Source organism: Passer montanus, unplaced genomic scaffold (genome assembly GCF_014805655.1).
Source record: "Passer montanus isolate IOZ18808 unplaced genomic scaffold, ASM1480565v1 scaffold22, whole genome shotgun sequence".
Taxonomy (NCBI): domain Eukaryota; kingdom Metazoa; phylum Chordata; class Aves; order Passeriformes; family Passeridae; genus Passer; species Passer montanus.
The window spans coordinates 12,576,773-12,596,457 of NW_024366815.1; the positions used below are offsets into that span (position 1 = coordinate 12,576,773).

At 41.5% G+C, this 19,685-nt stretch overlaps 1 protein-coding gene across 1 annotated transcript in view; it reads right to left on the reverse strand.

The window, feature by feature from the left end:
• The window catches only part of THBS4 (thrombospondin 4), a 39,406-nt gene that overhangs the window by 3,250 nt on the left and 16,471 nt on the right, over positions 1-19,685 (reverse strand). The window contains exons 7-20 of the mRNA XM_039709739.1: positions 18,590-18,762; positions 15,380-15,517; positions 14,706-14,783; positions 11,298-11,450; positions 9,848-9,952; positions 9,517-9,624; positions 7,916-8,075; positions 7,111-7,229; positions 6,264-6,316; positions 4,034-4,227; positions 3,578-3,756; positions 2,130-2,178; positions 1,834-2,030; positions 1,139-1,311 (exon numbers count right to left, since the gene is read on the reverse strand). Of these exons, the coding sequence (XP_039565673.1) occupies positions 1,139-1,311; positions 1,834-2,030; positions 2,130-2,178; positions 3,578-3,756; positions 4,034-4,227; positions 6,264-6,316; positions 7,111-7,229; positions 7,916-8,075; positions 9,517-9,624; positions 9,848-9,952; positions 11,298-11,450; positions 14,706-14,783; positions 15,380-15,517; positions 18,590-18,762 (1,879 nt within the window). The remainder of the gene's footprint in view (positions 1-1,138; positions 1,312-1,833; positions 2,031-2,129; positions 2,179-3,577; positions 3,757-4,033; positions 4,228-6,263; positions 6,317-7,110; positions 7,230-7,915; positions 8,076-9,516; positions 9,625-9,847; positions 9,953-11,297; positions 11,451-14,705; positions 14,784-15,379; positions 15,518-18,589; positions 18,763-19,685) is intronic.

The window sequence follows — 19,685 nt, forward strand, 5'->3', positions numbered from 1 at the left end:
CAGTGGACTGTGGCATCTGGTCTAACCAGACCACAGCAAGAGTAGACAGAGAGCTGACAGAGGCTCGCTTTAGGCCTGCTGCCTTTAATTTTAAAGGATTCTGTGACACAGACTCTGCTACCTTTCCCACTTACAGGGAGCATTACTAGGCTGGTTGTAGAGACTGCAGCCATAGGAGATGTTTGCTCATGCAGCAGCTTCACTAACTTCTTGGTCTAAATGTAAGTTGCCACCCAAGATCAATTCGCTACTGCCCTGTGGCTGGGGCACAATAATTGATAGTATAAATGTTCCTAATCCATTTTAGTGCAAAAGTCAATCATGCTCACTCCAATTACCACAGAAGATGATGCTCTGCACTAGAAAAGTGGAATAATTACACCATCAAGTTACTTCACCTCAACTGCAGGGTGGTGATTTTCTTGAAGAAAAGCTGACTTACCCATATTTCTGTTCTATTATAAGGTTGAAAGACCTGAGCCCATCATGCCATGGCAGTTAGTTTTTTGCATTTTAACATCAGCTTTGATCTACAAGTATAATTCCTATTGATTTCTTTGCTGGATGTTACAGACTAAAATGTTTCATCCTGAATGGTGATTTTTAAAATATTATTAACTATTTTTTTTCCCAAAAAAAGCCCAAAATAAGAATATATAACACACATTACAAAGCTTTGACAAACTTTCTGACTATATGCTGAGTAATATCACGTCTATCACATGAGGATAATTACCTGTTAGTTAGAATCACACATTCTAAGTGGACAACTTTTATTCTGCTATCCTAGAATACATAATGAACAATCTCAATTCCAACAAAAATATTCTAAAATATTAAAATTAAGAAATATTAAATATATTGCTTTTCAGATCAGTGGCCAGCAGTAGCTTGGAAAACAAGGTATTAAAGCCAGAAAAGAGCTCATCAGGATAAGGCACAGTAAAAAGAGACAGATGGTCCATACAAAGAGGTTTAACTTGGAATTTTCTAAGAAAAGAGCTGCAGGCTGAATTCCCAAAGTCTAATTTGTTATAAGGCTTTATCAGTACAAAGCCCAGACATAATACAGATTCTTAGGGTATCATCTGAGTCAGGTGTTGAGAAATTACACCTTACCTAAACTTTCCTCTCTTACCTGATATAACCAATCTGAGGTCTGTGCTGCAAGAACCAGCGATAGGAGACTTTGTCTTTCCACCCTACATTTCGGGGGTCCTTCCACAGTAGCCTGACCTGATCATTGGTGTCCCCTGTGTGCCAGAGGGAGTTGCGGAGGTGCTCGCCAGGACCTGTCTTGGATTTCACAGCCTGCAAAAATACAATTTTCCAACAGTGACCACAGAGAAAAGTCACTTTCAGGAACCAAGTTTTTTTTGTTTTTTTTTTTTGTTTTTTTTTTTAGTGAGGAGCAGGTCTGCAGAAGCTCTCTGCTACTAACAGGCCCCTAATGTCTCTTCTACAGCCACTGCCACTGTCTACATGGACAAAGCAACCAGCTGGGTACCTGGACAAAGGAAAACAAGGCAATCTGACCAGTGAGGGTCAGAGCACAATCACTGCAGAGACTAAATGATCCAGCTGATTAGAAAGGCAAGATTAAGTTCCTTAAAAAACAGTGCTATTAAAAGACCTGTGTGGCAGCTGCCTGACTTGACCATTTTGACAATGGTTGCCAATAGAGAACAGCAGTCGGGCAGCACAGCTGACATGCTGTGCAGTGGCTTGGCTTATGCATGGCATGATGACCTAGCCCATGGCCAGCACATGGCAAGATGGCACAGCCAGGCTGCAGTGAGCACTGTGTCCTTAGCCAGGAGCCACCACCAGTACCTTTAGCTGAATGCCGGGCTCTGCAACAGCTCGGAAGGGAGTCGCTTGCCAGTACGTCTGCTCCGTCTGTTTCCACATTACTACATAAAAGCTAGAGCTGTCTTGATAACCAAAAATAAAACCAGCATAGTCGTCATCTGTCACTGTGTTCACATGAAAAGTGCCCTCAAAGTCAACGCCGTTAAAAGCTGTGTAACCTAAGAGTACACACAAGTTAAAAACAATTCTGCAGAACACATCTTCATATTCTCAGCATTTCCTGCTGTAAAACTTGAATCTCAGAAGAGGCTACATACCAACAGCAAGACCAGGATCACTGTTCATAGTCTGCACAATTTCCATCCCCTGTAAGGGTAAATTCAGGGTGGTTAGCACGTGTGGTAAGCTTTATTGGTTTTCTGGTCTCCCTCTATCATCTCCTTCATTCCTCTCTTTTGTTTGCTCACAACATATCTGTGATGCTTGTAGCTCTGAACTAAAATCAGTGAGAACTATAGTAAAACAATAATGTTTCAGCTGTTTGCACAGCCTGAGTCAGGAATGATTTGTTAGCTTTCCTAGTGCAGAATTAGTCATACCCGTATTTTGATACTTTCTTTCCATACCACAATCTTCTGGAAATCTGAATCTGGCCAAAACTGGAGTGCAGGGGAAGAGGGAAGAGGGTTGTGGGAGGAAGAGCGCTTTTCCTAGGCTTAGCTCATACAGTTGGATCACAGAGTTCAGGATTAAACTGACTGCCAGGACTGTGTTAAGGAAGATGTGTACATCCCAGCTGGCTTGGCAGAGACTTTTGCAATGGGAAAAAACTGCATGTTCCCTGTGACTCATAGCACGTTAGCCTCATGAAGGCTAAAATTTGTTAGTCTGAATAAGTTACTGGACTCCATCTAGGAGTACTGGAGTGCTGCATCCAGTTCTAGGGTCCCAGCGGAGGGACATGGACCTGTTAGAGCAAGTCCAGAGGAAGCCACAGACAATGAGAGGGATGGAGCACCTCTCCGATGAAGACGGGCTGAGAGAATTGGGAGTTTTCAGCATGGAAAAGAGAAGGCTTTGGGATGACCTAATTGTGGCCTTCCAGTACTTGAAGGGAGCCTACCAGAAAGATGGAGAAAGATCTTATTTTACCAAGAGTATGCAGTGACAGGACAAGGGGCAATGGATTCAAAGAGCAAGCAGGTTTAGATTAAGTATGAGGGAACAAAATTTTACTGTGAGAGTTGTGAGGCACTGGAACAGGTTGCCCAGAGATGCTCCAAACCTGTAAGTGTTCAAGGCTGGCTGGAGCTCCCAGAAACCTGGTCTACTAATGTGTGTCCCTGCTCATGGCAGGTTGGGGTTGGAATGAGATGAGCTTTGAGGTCTCTTTCAATCCAAACCATTCCATGATTCTATGAAATATCTGTTATTTAGCACATCAGACTTTTAAATTATGGGAAGGATTAATGAAACTTGTTTACTACAGAAATATTTCAACACATGTCTGTCTTCTGGCAGCAGTGAAATCCACCCAGAATAAGTTGGCCAGCATGTAGCTAGTCTAGAGTATTAGGAGCATCAATTTTGATAGCTTGAAGGCTATCAAAAGGAAAATTCCTTTATTATTTTTCCTGAATATATTCTAACCAACATCTTCCACTTCTCATGTCTGCCAGAGGTCCCAGCAATTACAGAGCAAATTTTATTGTGGTTTTCAAATGATCATTTTCAAACAGGTAACAAAGACCAAGTATATTTTTACCTGGTTGAGAACCACCCAGTTGGGATCAATCTGCGCATCTCCCTCTGGGTCCAGCACCACTGTCTGATAGGCCCTGAAGTCTGTCAAGGTGATCTCTGCATTCTCAGGGCACACATCAATCCGATCAATCACTGTATCCTGGTCAAAATCAGACTCACAGACATCGCCAACTCCATCACCTGAATGCATCAGAGAAAAGGAGATTTATGGTGCAGCGAGTAGTCACATCTGCCCCAGCCATGGGATCAGGGTGTCCAAGAAGCAGGCAGGGCGTCAGCCCTATGGCTGTAGTGCATGAGAAAGTGCCTCTGTTTTGGCTACAGTGCTCCTGAGCGCTGCTGTTGTTCCTGGGATGAGTGTATGCATTGGTAATGACAGTGTTGCATCCTGGTGCACACAGTCTGGAGATGAATAAGGTGCCTGAGAATCAAAGTGGCTCCTTAAGGCCCATCTTACCATTATCATCTTCCTGCCCCGGGTTGGGGACCAGCCTGCAGTTGTCAGGGCCCGGGGGCAAGAGGTCAGGAATGCCATCATTATCATCATCCTCATCACACTCATCACCCAGCCCATCCTTATCTGTGTCCAGCTGGGAGCTGTTAATAACAGTAGGGCAGTTGTCTGTGCTGTCCTGGTGCCCATCACCGTCGCTGCAAGAGGAGAAACAAAAAAGAAATGGTATGCCAGCATCAGCTCCTGCCTCTGCACAGGGAACAGCACGAACACCTGAGGGGGAAACACACCAGTGGCAGCTCTGGAGCTGGAAGCAGACCAGTGGGCAACACAACCTGTTGTTGCTCAGATGGCTGAACTGCAAGGAGAGAGGAACAAAGAGACTCAGATAAGATAAGGTGGCAAGAAAGCAAAGGAGCCAGGAACTAAAAAAGGTTCCAAGCCAGGAGCTAAAAAAATACTCAGGGAAAAGAGAAATAAGCCTTACACGGTGTGGGAAACATACTGGGGCCCAAGATCCCAGTCAAGGTCCACTCCTAAAGGGTGTGTAAGGCATATCCAACAAGTGCAGTGTCACCAATCAAGAGGGACTCAGGAGACAGCAAGAGCTGGACACCTTGTGTCCCTTGTCTTATGTGGGCATGTGCCTTGGTGCTCATGAACATACAGGTGTTAAGTGTGAATGAAGCTTTATGAGAGACTCTACATGAGCACCTGAAATCAGACTTATTTAAAACCAAGCACTGTTCCCACCCTCCTGCATAGCAAGTTTTTTGTGGTGGACTTGGCACTGCTACATTAGTGCTTGGACTCAGTGGTCTTGAAGGTGTTTTCCACACTGAATGATTGCATCCTGCAGGGGGGACGTACAGTAAGAAATAGAGGAGAAATTCTATAGCCCCTTCCAGGCCATGGCTGGTTACAGGGAAGAGCCACCAGGCAGAGGGATACACACCACAGAAGAGGGTTCAAGAAATTATGGGGTGGCTACGTAACTTCTCCATCCCAACTGTTAAATACATCCCTGAAAAAAAACTGCTGGAAGTATGGTGTGTTTTGTAGTCACACCAAAACCAAATTGCTTTCTAGTAATTAGCAGGCATGTTTTCCCTCAGTAGCTTCTTATTTGCACAGGTGAAGCAGAAATTATCTGCAGCCAAATTAAAATCATGCTATGACTTATAGGTAGGAATATTACCAAATACCTCTCCCTGCTTAAGAAATGTGTTTTAATTTCAGGTCAGAGTAATCAATGTTTGCACAATATTGAGATAAAACACAATAAGCACCATACATGTGTATCTACTGCAAGGTTAAGCATGCTTCACAGAGGAAATGCTTCACACACATTAGTGAAGTTTATGGCAGGGGGGGGGGGGGGGGAAAGTCCTTTTTTAAAACAAGGAAAAGAACAAAGACATATCAACTTAAGAGTAAAATGCTGATGGCCTTGGCAGCTAGTGGCCCAAGATTGGGAATGATCCCTACAGAGACATGTAAGTGGGCTCCCTGCAGGTCCTTCACTGAGAGCAGCACCCACCAATGGCCCTGGGGTGAAACCTTGCAGCTGTCTGTGGCTGATGAAATGATGTGAGAGAACAGGATTTATCATTTTCCTTGCCTATAATTGAGGTGCACATGAGAGAACCTGCCATCCCTTTAGCTGGTTATGCAGAAGCTGCTTCCAGAGAAGTGATGCAATTTGTCATGGGATGTGCTCCTGTAAATGCCCAAGGCATATGAAAGCCATAGACAGAGGATTCTTGCCAGTCTGGATGTGCTAAAGCAAAGGGGTTGCTCTGCAAGTGTTTTATGCTTGATAATAGAATTTTGTTTCTGCAACGCTAGGTTCTTAAGGAAATACATAGAACCCTTAACTGTGAAATTTCTTCTAAGGAAGCAGAGAAATAAAAGAGGAATGAAAAATAAAGCAAAAAAGGAAAGATATTTTCTCACTAAGAAGCTCTGAGCAGTGCTCTGTGTTTTACAGCCAGAGAACTGCTTGAACGTCACTTCCACAGGAACTCAGAGGAAGCCTGTGTGAATGGCTGTAGGGGTGAAGGCTGCTGAAGTGCACTACCACAGGAAAGTGAACAAACAAGGCTAATAAATCCTAACACTGTTGTTGAAATAACATCTCTCAGGAATTAAATCCAGGCTAGATGGAGGGATTACAGCTCTCCAGGAATCAGCAGCATGCTTCAGCTCAGGACTGGCCTCTCTCACAGCATACCTGTCCTGATTGGTATCACAGGAATCTCCAACCAGGTCATTGTCCACATCTGACTGCAAAAGGGAACAGAGAAAGTTCCAGTATAAGCTGTCAAGAGCATATATTTGCAGGATTAAATCAAAACACAACCAAATCAAATACAACTAAAGTAAATGCATGAAAAAACATTTGTTTTACAGAATATATTTTCTCTCTTGCATCATCCATCTAACCAAAAATTCAGTGTTATTAAAGAAAAAAGACAGTGAATAAACATGGTTAAACTTAATTGAAGAGTTCAAGCAAGATTCCTCTGCAAGAAGGATTTCTCATTTCTAGCCAAGGTTTACTTCTTAAGCATCTTTAAAAACTGACTATGTTTCTCTATAGTTTCCAACATTTTTCATTAGTCACAGGGGGTGAAATGACTTCTCACCTAGGAGCTGAAAGTTTTGCTAAAAAAACAAACTGAAAGTTTTGCTAAATAAGGACACCAGGATTTTTGTCCTGATTAAAGAAATGTCAAGTGTAACTAAATCACACCGCTGCTTGGGGTCTGGCACCGAACTCTGTGGGACTGGCGCCCATTTCAGAGCACGAGAGTAGAAGATACATGCTGGGTAGAGGTCCTAACAACATCCCAAACAGTGAGAGTACAGCTGGTGGCTCCCCCTTCCCACATTAGGAGAGTCAGCAGTTTTGTTAAACTCTCCTGAATATCTAGATATATTATATTATCCAGGAAATACACTTTATTACAAAAATACAAACACCAAGGCTGCATGGGTTGCTTCATTCTCTTGCACCTTTTTAGGCCTCAGCAGTGTCTGTCCCTAAACAAGAACAGTTTTTCCTTCTGCCTGCTAACCTGGTTTGGGTTGCTGATTGTAGGGCAGCTGTCACAGGCATCACCAACACCATCATTATCTGTGTCCTCCTGGTCTTCATTGGGGATTCTCTGACAATTATCCAAAAGATTCTTAACACCTACAGTAAAGTGGATTGTATGTTATTGTCCACACTGGACACTATAAACATTAAAACAGTAAAGACACTATTCCTTTTCAGCAACTACTTAATGAAATGCAATTTTAAAAAAATATATAATTCCTGCAATGAAATTATAAGCCTGCACAGTAAATCTTTCTCATGTGTGCATCACTCATTTAATACTAGTTAGGAACATCTCATTAAAGCACAGCTGTCCACCCCATCACACCCTTTAATTACATACAATTTATTCTTATCCTGTTCCTGTATCACAACTTACAGGATGGGACATTCCACTTCTAAAATTATATTTGAAGAAGTGTGATTTTTTAATTCTTTCAAGCCTCCTACAGCAATGAAAATAATATGTTATTATTTAGGTCTGGGGTACCAGTGACTGGCAGCAGCTGGGTGCCCTGGAATATTTGTACCTTCAATGAAATGCTGAATGATCAACAACCTTAACTTCTACATGAAATATGGTTTGGCTTCTCTGTTACAGTGTACAGCTCTTCCAGTGCAGGCTAAGATATTATTGTTAACTAAATTAAAAGGATTAAAGCCACAAGTTTCATGAAGAAAGACTATGTGTTACAGCTGGTGACATGAAATATCCTAATGTGCAGCACACTCTGGGAAAATCCAAATGACATCAGAGAAGCTGAGAGTGAAAAATCACCAACCATCTCCATCCATGTCATCATCACATGCATCTCCTTTCCCATCGCCATCTGTGTCCCTCTGGTCATTATTCAGCACATTGCGGCAGTTGTCACAAGCATCTCCAAAGATATCTTGGTCACTGTTTCTCTGGTTAACATTAGGAACCAAGACACAGTTATCCTGCAAGAGACACAGAATCAGACATCAGTCAGGCCATGAATCTTTAATTTCTACTTTAGCTGATTTATAAAACTATTTATTTCTACTTCTAAAAAAAAAAAAAGTGTGAGCAGTTTTGATGTTTTATGCCAATATTAGCTCTGGATCAGATTTCACTTGCTCCCTCAAAGCTCTGCTTTGAACCACACTGTGGGTGTGGTTCACAAACACTCAGCACCATAATGCTTTACTTATAACCTTGATTTCTGATTCTCATTTTGCATGCGTGCATGGTGAGAAACCTGTTTTGGTACCCGAGTTTTCTCACGTGGTCCTTCTCAAAAGCTGCAGTTCAGAGACTCTGACAAGGTTTGCAGACGCTCTCAGTGAAAGGCCATTGCCCCCTTCTGGTACAGACTAGCTGGAAAATGGGGAAAGAATTTCTTGATCCAAAAAGGCTCCAGGTTTTTTTTTGTTTTGGTAGGATTGTTTGTTTCAAGCAAGCTGCTACTGACTCTTAAAATCCACCAGAAGGTATATGGAGAAAACTTTACTTCAAAGTGGTATACAATTTCTACATTTATCCAGCACACCCATGACCTCATCCTATTGCCCATAGATAACAACAGAAACGGTGGAAAAGTTACTTGATTATGAAGGTGCTGAACCTGCAAATAGATTTACAGTTGTAGGAGGATTTAATTTTTTCATTTTAGAACATTAATAAAACCGATTGATTTAAGGTAGCAGAATTTAGTGTGGAACTCTGTGGCAAAACAGCCTGAGAAAGACACTCTGTGACTGCAAGTCTGCCCCAGACCCTCTGTGACTGCTACTGTGCCCTAGCTCCAGGTGGACATTTGTACTCTGTATAACATATTCTTATTGCTTGGAAGCACATTAAGCAGTTTCAGTCGAGGATCTTAATACGGAACAATGGCCAGCTTGTAAGAATACAGGGTGAAAACAAAACAGCTTTTCCAATCTGAATGTATCCTCCAATACATGGAAACCTCTTCTGATTTGCGGACATGATCCAAAGCATTTTCAAGTTATTGGCAAGACACACATTCATTTATGTGGGTTTTGGATCCCTGATGAACTGTGTTGTCAGGTCAACCTGCTCTTTAAATGGAAAGATGTTAATGCAAGTAATGTTCCCAAAGCCATGCTGTGGGAGAATGTGACACAAGGACACAAGCTCTATACAAAAGCTCTAGAATTAAATGATAAAAGGCAGTAACAGAGGATACAAAGGTGGGATTTAAGACTATGTGGTTTAAATCTTGTAAGAATGAGCATTATATAAAAGAAAAATAATTTACAGGGCCATGGACAATGATGGGTATATAACAATCTCTGGCAAATAGTAGGGAGTCAGATTTCAGAGTCACTTCCCATTGCAGCAGTGGGAAGTCCTTCTGTCGGCACAGACCCCTACATCCTGATCTATACACAGCACCTGCTCATTGGGAATGCCATCTCCATCTGCATCGTCATCACAGGCATCTCCAATCCCATCACCATCAGCATCTTCTTGTCCAGAGTTTGGGACAAATCTGCAATTGTCCTAAACAGAAAAGGAGACAAGTCTGATGTTCTATAGGTAAACTGGATGCCTTCATAATTTGAATTACTTTTTTCAATTATTAATTAATTGAAAATTAATCACCTAATTAAACAGAATTCAATCACCTGAATAAACGATTAATACACTGAGTCATATTTCTTACAGTCTTCGTCTTTATCCTTTCATGTTCTGAATTATCACAAAATTAAGAAAGCTTTCTTACCTTTCTGCAGTTTTCAGCAGAGCATGAGAGTTCTTCATTAGGGTAGCCATCAATGTCAACATCTTTTCCACAAATATAACCATCACCAGCCCAGCCAATGCCACACTATCAATAAAACATCATGGTAGTACTATCAAAAGGTTAATGAGTCACTGTAGAAATATTCAAGAAGGAAACACACTACTCTTGAAAACAGCAGTATATGGAAGTCATGGCCGGATACTGAAGTACAATGAGATACAGAGAGCTTGAAACATGTTTTCTTTCCACACTGAGTGATGCTGCAAATGTATCCAAACATAGCTAAAAAGAGCTACAACTTGATATTAACTGGAATGTGTGCCTGCCACACCTAATGATTTCAGTGGGAGCTCTAGATTTCTTATAGACACTGGCCAGGAACTAATTTTGGCTCCTCGCTGCTCTTTTCTTTTACTCAACCTTGCTGGCAGGTTGAGTAAAAGAAAAGAGCAACCAGGTAGAGTATGCACCTAGCATCTCAGCATGGGACACATTGTTACATGGGATGACTGTTTTGTTCACTATCTGAAGAACACATTGCAACTTGAGGAAGTTTTAAACTGTATTGGCGACTACTAAGTTTGCAAAACAAATGCATCTCCGCACAAGTTTCTCCTAGCCAGTTAAATTATTACTGTTTCAAACCAACACATCATTTGTGTCGAAGACATATGCAAAGAACTGCATGTCAAAATCTGGCCTTCCCTTAAAACTAGGATTTGCCTACTAAAAGTATCTAGGCATCTTCCATTACAGCATGGACTTAAAATATCCTATTATTTATCTTTGAAACAGATGTATTTAAAAATGAGACAAAAGCAAGTGCCAGCAAAAGCATGTACTGTATCCAAATTTAGGACACAGGATTAGTATCTTGCTTTATGTTGCAAGATGGAAAAACTAAGTAATATACTTCAGTATCCTCTTACAGTGGAAGTTCATATGCCACTTGTGCTCCTCTGCTCCCATAGCTGGTCAGCCTCGTACAGCCTCCCTGTGCCTGGAATGTGTCATCTCACTTTAAAAAACATCATCTCTATCAGCCAGCAAATACAGGCACGTTGGCTATGCAGAGAGGATCCTTACTCACAGCTATGTAGCTGAGCACCAGGAGAGGAATTCGTCCTTGTGATGTCTTCTGTAGAGTGACACTTGACAGTCTTTTCTGAGGAGACTACAGAAAGTCTACAAAAGTGATTCCTAAAGATCTAATTACACAGGCACAGTAAATATGATACATTGATATGGCTGCTTTACAGACATGTGGCAAGAACAAAACAATTGTAAGCCAGTTTTCACAGCTGGTCTTGGCCAGTGTGCCACCATTGGTGAAACATCCAACTGTATAAAACAACCACAAAGCCTTTCTCATTTCCAGCCTAAAAATGGCTGGATCTCACAGTAAAAATACACAAATTAATGAACTCACAATACATGTCACCTCTCCTCTCCTCTCCTCAATACAACGGGCATGGATGCTGCATGGATTGAGAGCTCGATTCCTACAGCTCCGTTCAGCCTGGCATCCCCTGGTTTGGTCTCCTGTATATCCTGGTTTGCACTGGCCACAGTGGTAAGACCCCTGTAAGAACACGAAGTCACCAGCCAGCCTTTTAATGGTACTTTTTTCCTTTTTAAAGCAAGCACAAGAGCAAGATTCAAGTCATACTGTTTATGCTATGCAAGTGTACTTGTTCATCCACTGAGGCTCCTTGTACTGTGGAACAAACTTTATTTTCTACTGGAAAATGGAATTTGGCTCCCAGAAGGCATGGTGGAAAACATACTCAACTCTTGCCTGTTTAGACCAGTATTTTGTTAAGCCAGAGAAAAGTCACGTAGCAGCAAAAGCTTCTTCATGATGCCTTGTCCTTGCCAGCATCACCCTGCACTGCTTCCAGGCAGCTGAAACTTTGTGCAAAACGCAAAGCAGCTTTCATTAATCATTAAGGCTGGATGATCTTATTCCACTATAAAGCACACCTGTCAGTTTATCAACTGGGCACAAATTTTAATCAAAGGAAGATAAGAAAGTTCATCATGTCTTTGTCCCATTTTATTTGTAAGCTGAAGTGTTTTTAAGCCAATTTGATCCAAATCTTCTTCAGAAAATAATTCTGTATCTGAAGACATAGCCATCCTCATTTACACTCCAATAAGGACATCCATGTACATTTTTGCTACGGTTTAACATGACACATGCATATATATTTCATATGTATTACTCTCTTTTGTTAACAAACACAAAGGAGCTAAGCCAAGGAATCTCATTATGTGCTGGGCTAATCACCTTATGAGATATAAACAGATAAATGCAGATAAGGTGAGATCTTCTTTAGGCATCCAATGTGGCTTTTGTTTCTGTCTCACATTCCTGTAGACCTCTAACTTAAGACATAAAAGTTAATTAAGAACAATCTTCTTATCTTATGGAGAATAATTATTTTTGACATGTCAAGAGACAAATGGGCAGATCTCGGACAAACACGCATCCAACCATTGGTGAAACTGAGGTGCTTCATACAACTTAACTCTTCTTGTACAAAGTCTGTTAGAACTGTCAGGACTGTCGTAGTCCATCATTACAGAGAAATCTACCTACTGCTCAGACAGGCATTAATTTTTTTTATCCCTATTCCTAATTTTGTTACAAATTTTAACTCTGTTCTGCCTGCATACTTTCAGGAAGAAGATGAAAATAAACAGATGACTGATGAGTAAAACAATCCCTGGGTGATACAAACGGTATGGCTTATTTAAAACACACCAGCCGGTGCACTTTATCCTAATGCACGCCAGGGTAGTATATTCTGGAGTCTGCTGAATTTGCTTGGTATATTCTGTCCTATATCAAGCTTTGGTATGCATTAAAATAGCCTCTTAGGCCGCATTTCCAGACCAGGCTGTTTCTGAAGGAATAGAGGATTAGAAACCCCACACTGCTCTGTTTGCACAGATGGCAGGACACTTGGTGCCTGCCCTCTGCAGACAGAGCCCGATGGCCTCCCAAAAAAGCTGCATGTCTAGTCATGTGCAAGATACAAAATGTGACAGTAAATGTTCTAGATATTAAAAAAAAGATACAAACATACTGAACAGTGAAAGCAGCCCTAAGAAAACAAGCTTATTCTCAAGAAAAAGCTAACACTGAACACAAATGGCAGCCTCAAAAATACCTTGCAGTAGAAAGGACCACCTTTACACCTGAAGGATACTTTTAACCTTTCTTCTGCTATGAAGAAACCCTGTGGCATTCCAGGACAACCAGGGAATCAGGCCTAGCCAGCACAGATTTATGACAGGCAGGTCCTGCTTGTTCTGTAACAGGGCGACCTGCCCAGTGGATGAGCCTCTGACACCATTTGCCACAGCAATCCCCCAGGGAAACTGGCAGCTGATGGCTTGGGCAGGTGCACTGTTTACTGGGTGAAAAACTGTCTGGATGGCCAGGCCCAGAGAGTGGTGGTGAGCAGAGTCACATCCAGCTGTTCAGCCCAGTTCAGTGTTCATCCAGGTGTTCAGTTACCAGTGCTGTTCCCCAAGGCAGCTCCAAAGGCCGGGGCAGAGTGGCTGGAAAGGACGTGGGGGTGCTGCTGACAGCAGCTGAACATGAGCCAGGGTGGGCCCAGGTGGCCAAGAAGGCCAAAGGCATCCTGGCCTGGATCAGCCATGGTGTGGCCAGCAGGGCCAGGGCAGGGATTGTCCCACTGTGCTGGGCACTGGTGAGTCCACACCTCCAGTTCTGTGTTTAATTTTGGGCTCTTCATGACAAGACAGACACTGAGGTGCTGGAATGAGTCCAGAGAAGGGCAACAGAACTGGTGAAAGGTCTGGAGGACAAGTCAATGAGGAAAGGCCAAGGGACCTGGGGGTGTTTAGCCTGGAGAAAAGGAGCTTCAGGGGGGACCTTATCACTCTACAAATACCAGAAAGGACACTATAGATGGGTAGGTAGTCTTAAGGTTTTTTTTCCCGAGAAAGAAGTGATAGGACAAGAACAAATGGCCTCAGATCCTCAGGCGTCCTCAGGTCAGGGGTGATTAAGATTGAATATTAGAAAGAATTTGTTTGCACAAAGAATTATCAAGCATTGAAACAGGCTGTCCAGGGAAGTGCTGGACTCACTATTGAAAGTATTCAAAATAGGTGTGGATGTGGCATTTGGGAAAATAGTGTAGTGATGGGATTGTCAGTGCTGTGTTAGAGTTGGACTTGGGCTTAAGGGTCTTTTCTATCGTAAATGATTCTATGATCATGTGATTTTATGTCCAGCTTGCTTCATAGCATTAAAGTGGTTGTATGCCCTTCTGATTGGATCCTAACATCTTTCAAACCATTTTATTTCTCCTGTACTTGCTCTCCTGGGTTTAATATATATGGGCATTAACAGTCCGGTACCATTTGCAGCTCTTTGTTTCCATTTATTTAGAACAATATCTGTTACTCTATGCATAACTCCTATAAAGAGAGCACCAGGGGAACAGCTTGTTGCCACAGTTCTCAGGAGGCAGGAGATAACGGAAGCAAAGGTTTAATCTTTCAGAGGAGGGTTCTTGCAACAACATACCCATAAACACACTCACTGGATGGTATGGAGAGAAGAGCTCCTGCTCTTCAGAGAAAGTGATAAGGATACAATTCAGATGAATGTGTTCATGACAAATCAAGTATTGATTTATTTTATTATTAGCTAGGAAAAAAGACTTCTTTGATTTAGAAAAAGAAAAAAATATTGTATTATTAACTGGTCTTTCATTAGACTCATAAATCCAGTCCTAGCCTCATGGAATTTTAAAATAACTGATTTTTTTAAAGGCATAAATGAAAAGATGCTTACCAAAGTGTTTATGCAATGGGAATTTGGAACACAGAGTCCATGTCCTCCATTCTGACATTCATCAATATCTAAGCAGACCTAGCAATAAACCAAATCCAGAAATAATAAAATTAAAGTAAATTTATTGAGATCAAAGACTGAAAAACAACACCAAAGTTCAAGATTAGAAAAGAGATGTAGCCTCTGCTGAAACTGCTCTCAGAATGTTACAGACATTATCCATAGGCTAACTTTCCAAACCCTAAAAAACCAGAAAATTTCAACTTTAGGATATGCTCTGATTCACGCAGAAGAGTTTACACAAAAATTGAGTTCCCATTCTTGGGTGCTTACAGAAATATGCAAAAATATTACACTAAAATAGGCCTTTTTAATAATTTTCTTTCTAGTTCAAACCCAGTTTAATGAATCCCCTGAAGATGAACAGAGATATTTACAAAGATGATGACATATTTTCTTGTCTGTATGCCAGTCAAAAGTATTAGATTGTTAATACTCCCATTAAAGCTATGCAAACACAATTCAGATCTCTAACTGAAACACTCTGAGCTCTGCCTAACAGCATAAGGCAATTATGCAACAACTGAAAAATAAACACCATTCAACACAGATGCACTGCTGATATAAAACCAGCACCTTGCAATGGAAGTTGTCATGGAGGTGCTACCACTCACCTGCTTATTGCTCTTGGCATAGCTGAGTCCTATCCCTTGCACAGTTTGTCCCGTATATCCTGGAGGACAGGTCTCACATCGGAAACCTGGAGCAGTGTTCACACATCGCACACCAGGGAAGCAAGGGTTGTAACGACACTGCAAAGAAAAAACGAGCCAAGCACAGGGTCGTGCTTCAGTAACATCCAGACTCCGACTGTGAGTACAGACCTCTCACCAATGGCAATGCTACCTGCAACACCTGCATGCCCTCTGTTCAGAGAGGAAACCGTCTCTGCAGGTATTTCTGACCTCAGTAAGTCTTCAGCTATCTCTGTCATTTAAATAACATTTGCAACCTTCCATTACACCTGTAGTTGACGTCCTAAACTCTCATCCTGAATCTCTCCTTTAGCTAGGAAGATTCAGAACCCTTGGAGGCTGAAGGGTCCAGACCACAATATCAGGTAAGCCACATAATTCCAAGGCTCCAAACACCCCTTCTGATGTGTTTTTTACACACAGAAGTGCCAGCAGCATTTTCATTCATTTATATTTGGGCAAATCTCATAGCCAAGGAAGAAATCCAAACATAAGCCAGAGAAGCAGGGATGTGTCAGTGGCATCCACACATTTCCAGACCGGAGGCCCACAGACAATCCTTGGAACTTTTCCCAAAATATCACATGTCCACACAATCACCCTTGGCTTGAAGACACCATTCACTTAATTGCTTTATGCAGTTTTACAAAACAGCTATGACTGATTTTGCTGGTCTTGTGGGTGCCAATTTGGGAAACACATCCCACATTGCTGCCTTTCCAACATTAACACTAGCTGCTAGGTAATGTTTATAAGAGTACCAAAAACATCAACATGCCATACTGCTGCACAGGGCTCAAAGACAACAATGAATGAGTAACATGATAAAGGAATACTAAAGAGTTTTAAAAAATGCCTTTTTTTTCCTCCTTCCATCACTAACAGAAAAACTCATGCAAGATGGAGGGAGAACAAACCAGAAAATATCCACGTACAAGAGACCTACAACTTGTAACCAAACACACACACACACAGAAGCAAGAAAAGGTATGTTTAATATCAAAGTGTGTTTGACAGAAAGATTTGTTAATAGTACATCAGTCAGTAATATGTGGAAAACGGCAAACCGAGGACAGACATTTTGTGCCTCCTTATTTTGCTGTGGATTCTTTGTTGTAGGCAGCAGAGGGCACCCAAATTACACAGCATAGAGCAGAGCTACAAGATAATGGGCAACAGAATATCAAAGTAATGTCTTCAAACTCGTAATGAATTAGGGAGGGTACTGCAGAGATGTTGACACCCTCAGGTTAAGGATCTTCCAGATTTGTCTCTACCAGAATTTGTACAATACTTTCTTTTTAAATGCCTATTATCAGGAAGTTCAGAAATAGTTTATTCATAAAAGGCTGTAAATAAATTTAAAAAATCAAAACAAAACCAACCAACCAAAAAAACTTCCCTGCATATCAGCTAACTTAGGAAAACAAATAACATGACACGTCCTTCTCATCAGACAACTCAAAATGATTGCCACTTATTGCTTCTTTATTTCTCCCTGTGCAACTCTAAGTAAAAATTCAGCTGATTAAGTAGGTATTTCCTGGTGAACAAAACTGCTCTTGACAAAGTGGCATGTTAACGGCAGTGTCCACATAAAAACCTCATAATAAGCAAGATTTTATAACACAATTTTGGCAAAAATTCCTTGCTGTTTCTAATGTGAAAGCAGGTCATCTGTCATGTGGAATGGTGGCAGGAAGATGAAGGTACATGAATCTCCAGTGATTAGAGCCTGACTGCTAACAGACAACGACTTTAATATCAAGCCATCAAACCAGTCTCTGTTTCTTCTTCCACCACTGCTGTAATGGGTAGAGTTGCTCCAACCCTGAAAATGGCAGGGAGGAGATTATTGCCATTCTTTCCCTCAGTCTGAAAATAGCTCAGGAGGTGAAACCCATCCGTACTGGCAGAATCCACCTAGGCTGGCTTGAGCCTCACACCACGGCTGTCTGTAGCATGAAACATGTACCACAGCTGTCTTGGATCCATCACTTGCATTCACATTTCAGAGCTTCACCTCCATTTTTTGCACCTTCTGTTGCAGCAGACACAGTTTGTGCCACATAAGGCAAAACCAGAGACATTGCCAATGCCTCAGGAAACTGCCACCCTCAACTCACTTTCTCTCCCCAGTGCTTTTTGCAGACAGGTGTAAGGCACATCAAATCCTCTCCTGATTGTCTACAGGAGGGAGTAAATCAAAAGAGCAGTCAAAGCACATTTCCGTTGGCTAGGAAGGAGAAATAGGGAATTGCTTTTGCTGTTTTACATTATTAAACAGGTGCACTGGTAGAACTGTGTTATTCAACGGTGCAGATTATGACCTAATTCTGCTGGTTCCTTGGTCTACTACATCCAGGTACTTTTTCACAAAAAAGACTAAAGAGTAATGGTGAAAATCATCCCACAGAAAAAATGCAGTGGACCTATAAGTGGTTTTGTTGTTTCTGTTCTGAGTAAGTGTCACATTCCGATTAACACAGGTTGTCTCTAATCACTTAAGATACTGTAGATTTATTAACTCAGTCCTCAATACAAGCAAGTTCTGAATTTCTAACATATAGCACAAGAAAAGAAGTAGATTTAAGTCAACATTATCAGATTCAAACACAAAAAAGCAAATGGAACAATGACAATGATTGTTTATTTTCTTCCATAGACTTCTAAGGTAAGGATGCAAACATGACTCTAGTTTGGGTTGAAGAGAAGACTTTAGTCTCCAAGGCTAGTTTGGGAGCACAAAAATTTAAAGAAACAAAGCTCATATTAAAAAAAAAAAAGTGCTTCTGCAGCCTATAACAGAAGCTACAGCATCTTCTTGTGGAATAGAAATGACAATGTCATAAGTGTGTTTTGGTTGGGCTTAGGTTCTAGGTTTTTTCCCAAACATTAAGCTCTTTTAAGTGACTTCTCACCAGAGCGGTTCAAGTTTTCACACACATCACCTCCATAAAGTTGAAGAAATAGCAAAACAGGGATATAAAATCAAATCAGAATGAATTAATATTCACTGTGCAAGCAGTCAGTAAATGCTGAAGACAAAGTATTAGCAACCCATTGGTATATATAAAACAGTTGCTTTTTAGCTTTTTTTTTTTAATTCAGTGAAAGTAACTATTTTACCTCATCAATATCTGAGCATGTAACTCCATTTCCTGTGAGTCCTTCAGGGCAGGGCCCACACTGAAATCCCTCTGCTGTCTCCATGCACCTCACTCCCCTGAAGCAGGAATTAACTTCACATTTCGGTTTAGTGCGCCTAGGAAGCTGAGTAGGAAAACTCACAGTGCCTAAACCTTTAATGCAGAAAGAACAACAGTTTCAGTGGTTGGAAGAAATGTTCATCATGGCTCTCAGCTAGCAAGTATTCTGAAGAAATTCCCAAGACACTTCATGTCCCTGCACAGTGCTGCTGCCACCAGCCATGCTGTGGCTGAAAGGCTCCTTCCTCGGTATGGCTCTGGAACTTCCTGTGTCCCCAGCAAGGGGAAATTGAGGGTATTCTTTAGGTTCATGTGCTTCTTTTGGCTACATATGGGAGCCTTTCTTCTAGGTCTGTCCTAAAACAGATCTGCTGTTGGCCAGGGCAGGAAACTCAAAGTCTGTGACCTCAGATCAAGGTCACAGCAACTCAAGTATAAGGGTACAAATACAGGGCATTTCTCTGGCTAAATTGGTAACACCACCACTTCATAAGAAAAACAATGTTCTGGATGCACAACAGCATCTCTGATAGTCTACAAATAAGAAGAATAAAGAAGGAGTGGCAGGCAGTCCACAAACACAGCAGGACTATGCAAGTACACAAGCTTAGGTGCACAGAGACTAGCCAAAGACAGGTCCTTCTGAGACAGGCAGGTACAGAACATTGGTACGAGTCCCTGTAGGAATTTGATTTTCCCTTGGGCACTTACATATAAAGGTTACCCTGCCTAGAGCTCAACTTGAGTTTTGATGAGGCTGACAGACTGAGAATAAGTCAGCTAAAAGGCCTGATGAGTTTAAGACCTTTCATCTCATACAGTAAGGGAGTGTATTGTTTTTTATACTGACTGCACTTATGTACTGTCAGTTGTGGGTGATGCAGGAGGGCCACAGTAGCATTTTCTAAATGCAGTAACATTTAGAAAAGTATGTACTTTCTTCATTTAGAGAAAAGATGAAGACCACCTTTTGGGTCCTACTGCTGTTAACTAGTGACTGCCTGCTCAGAATCAGA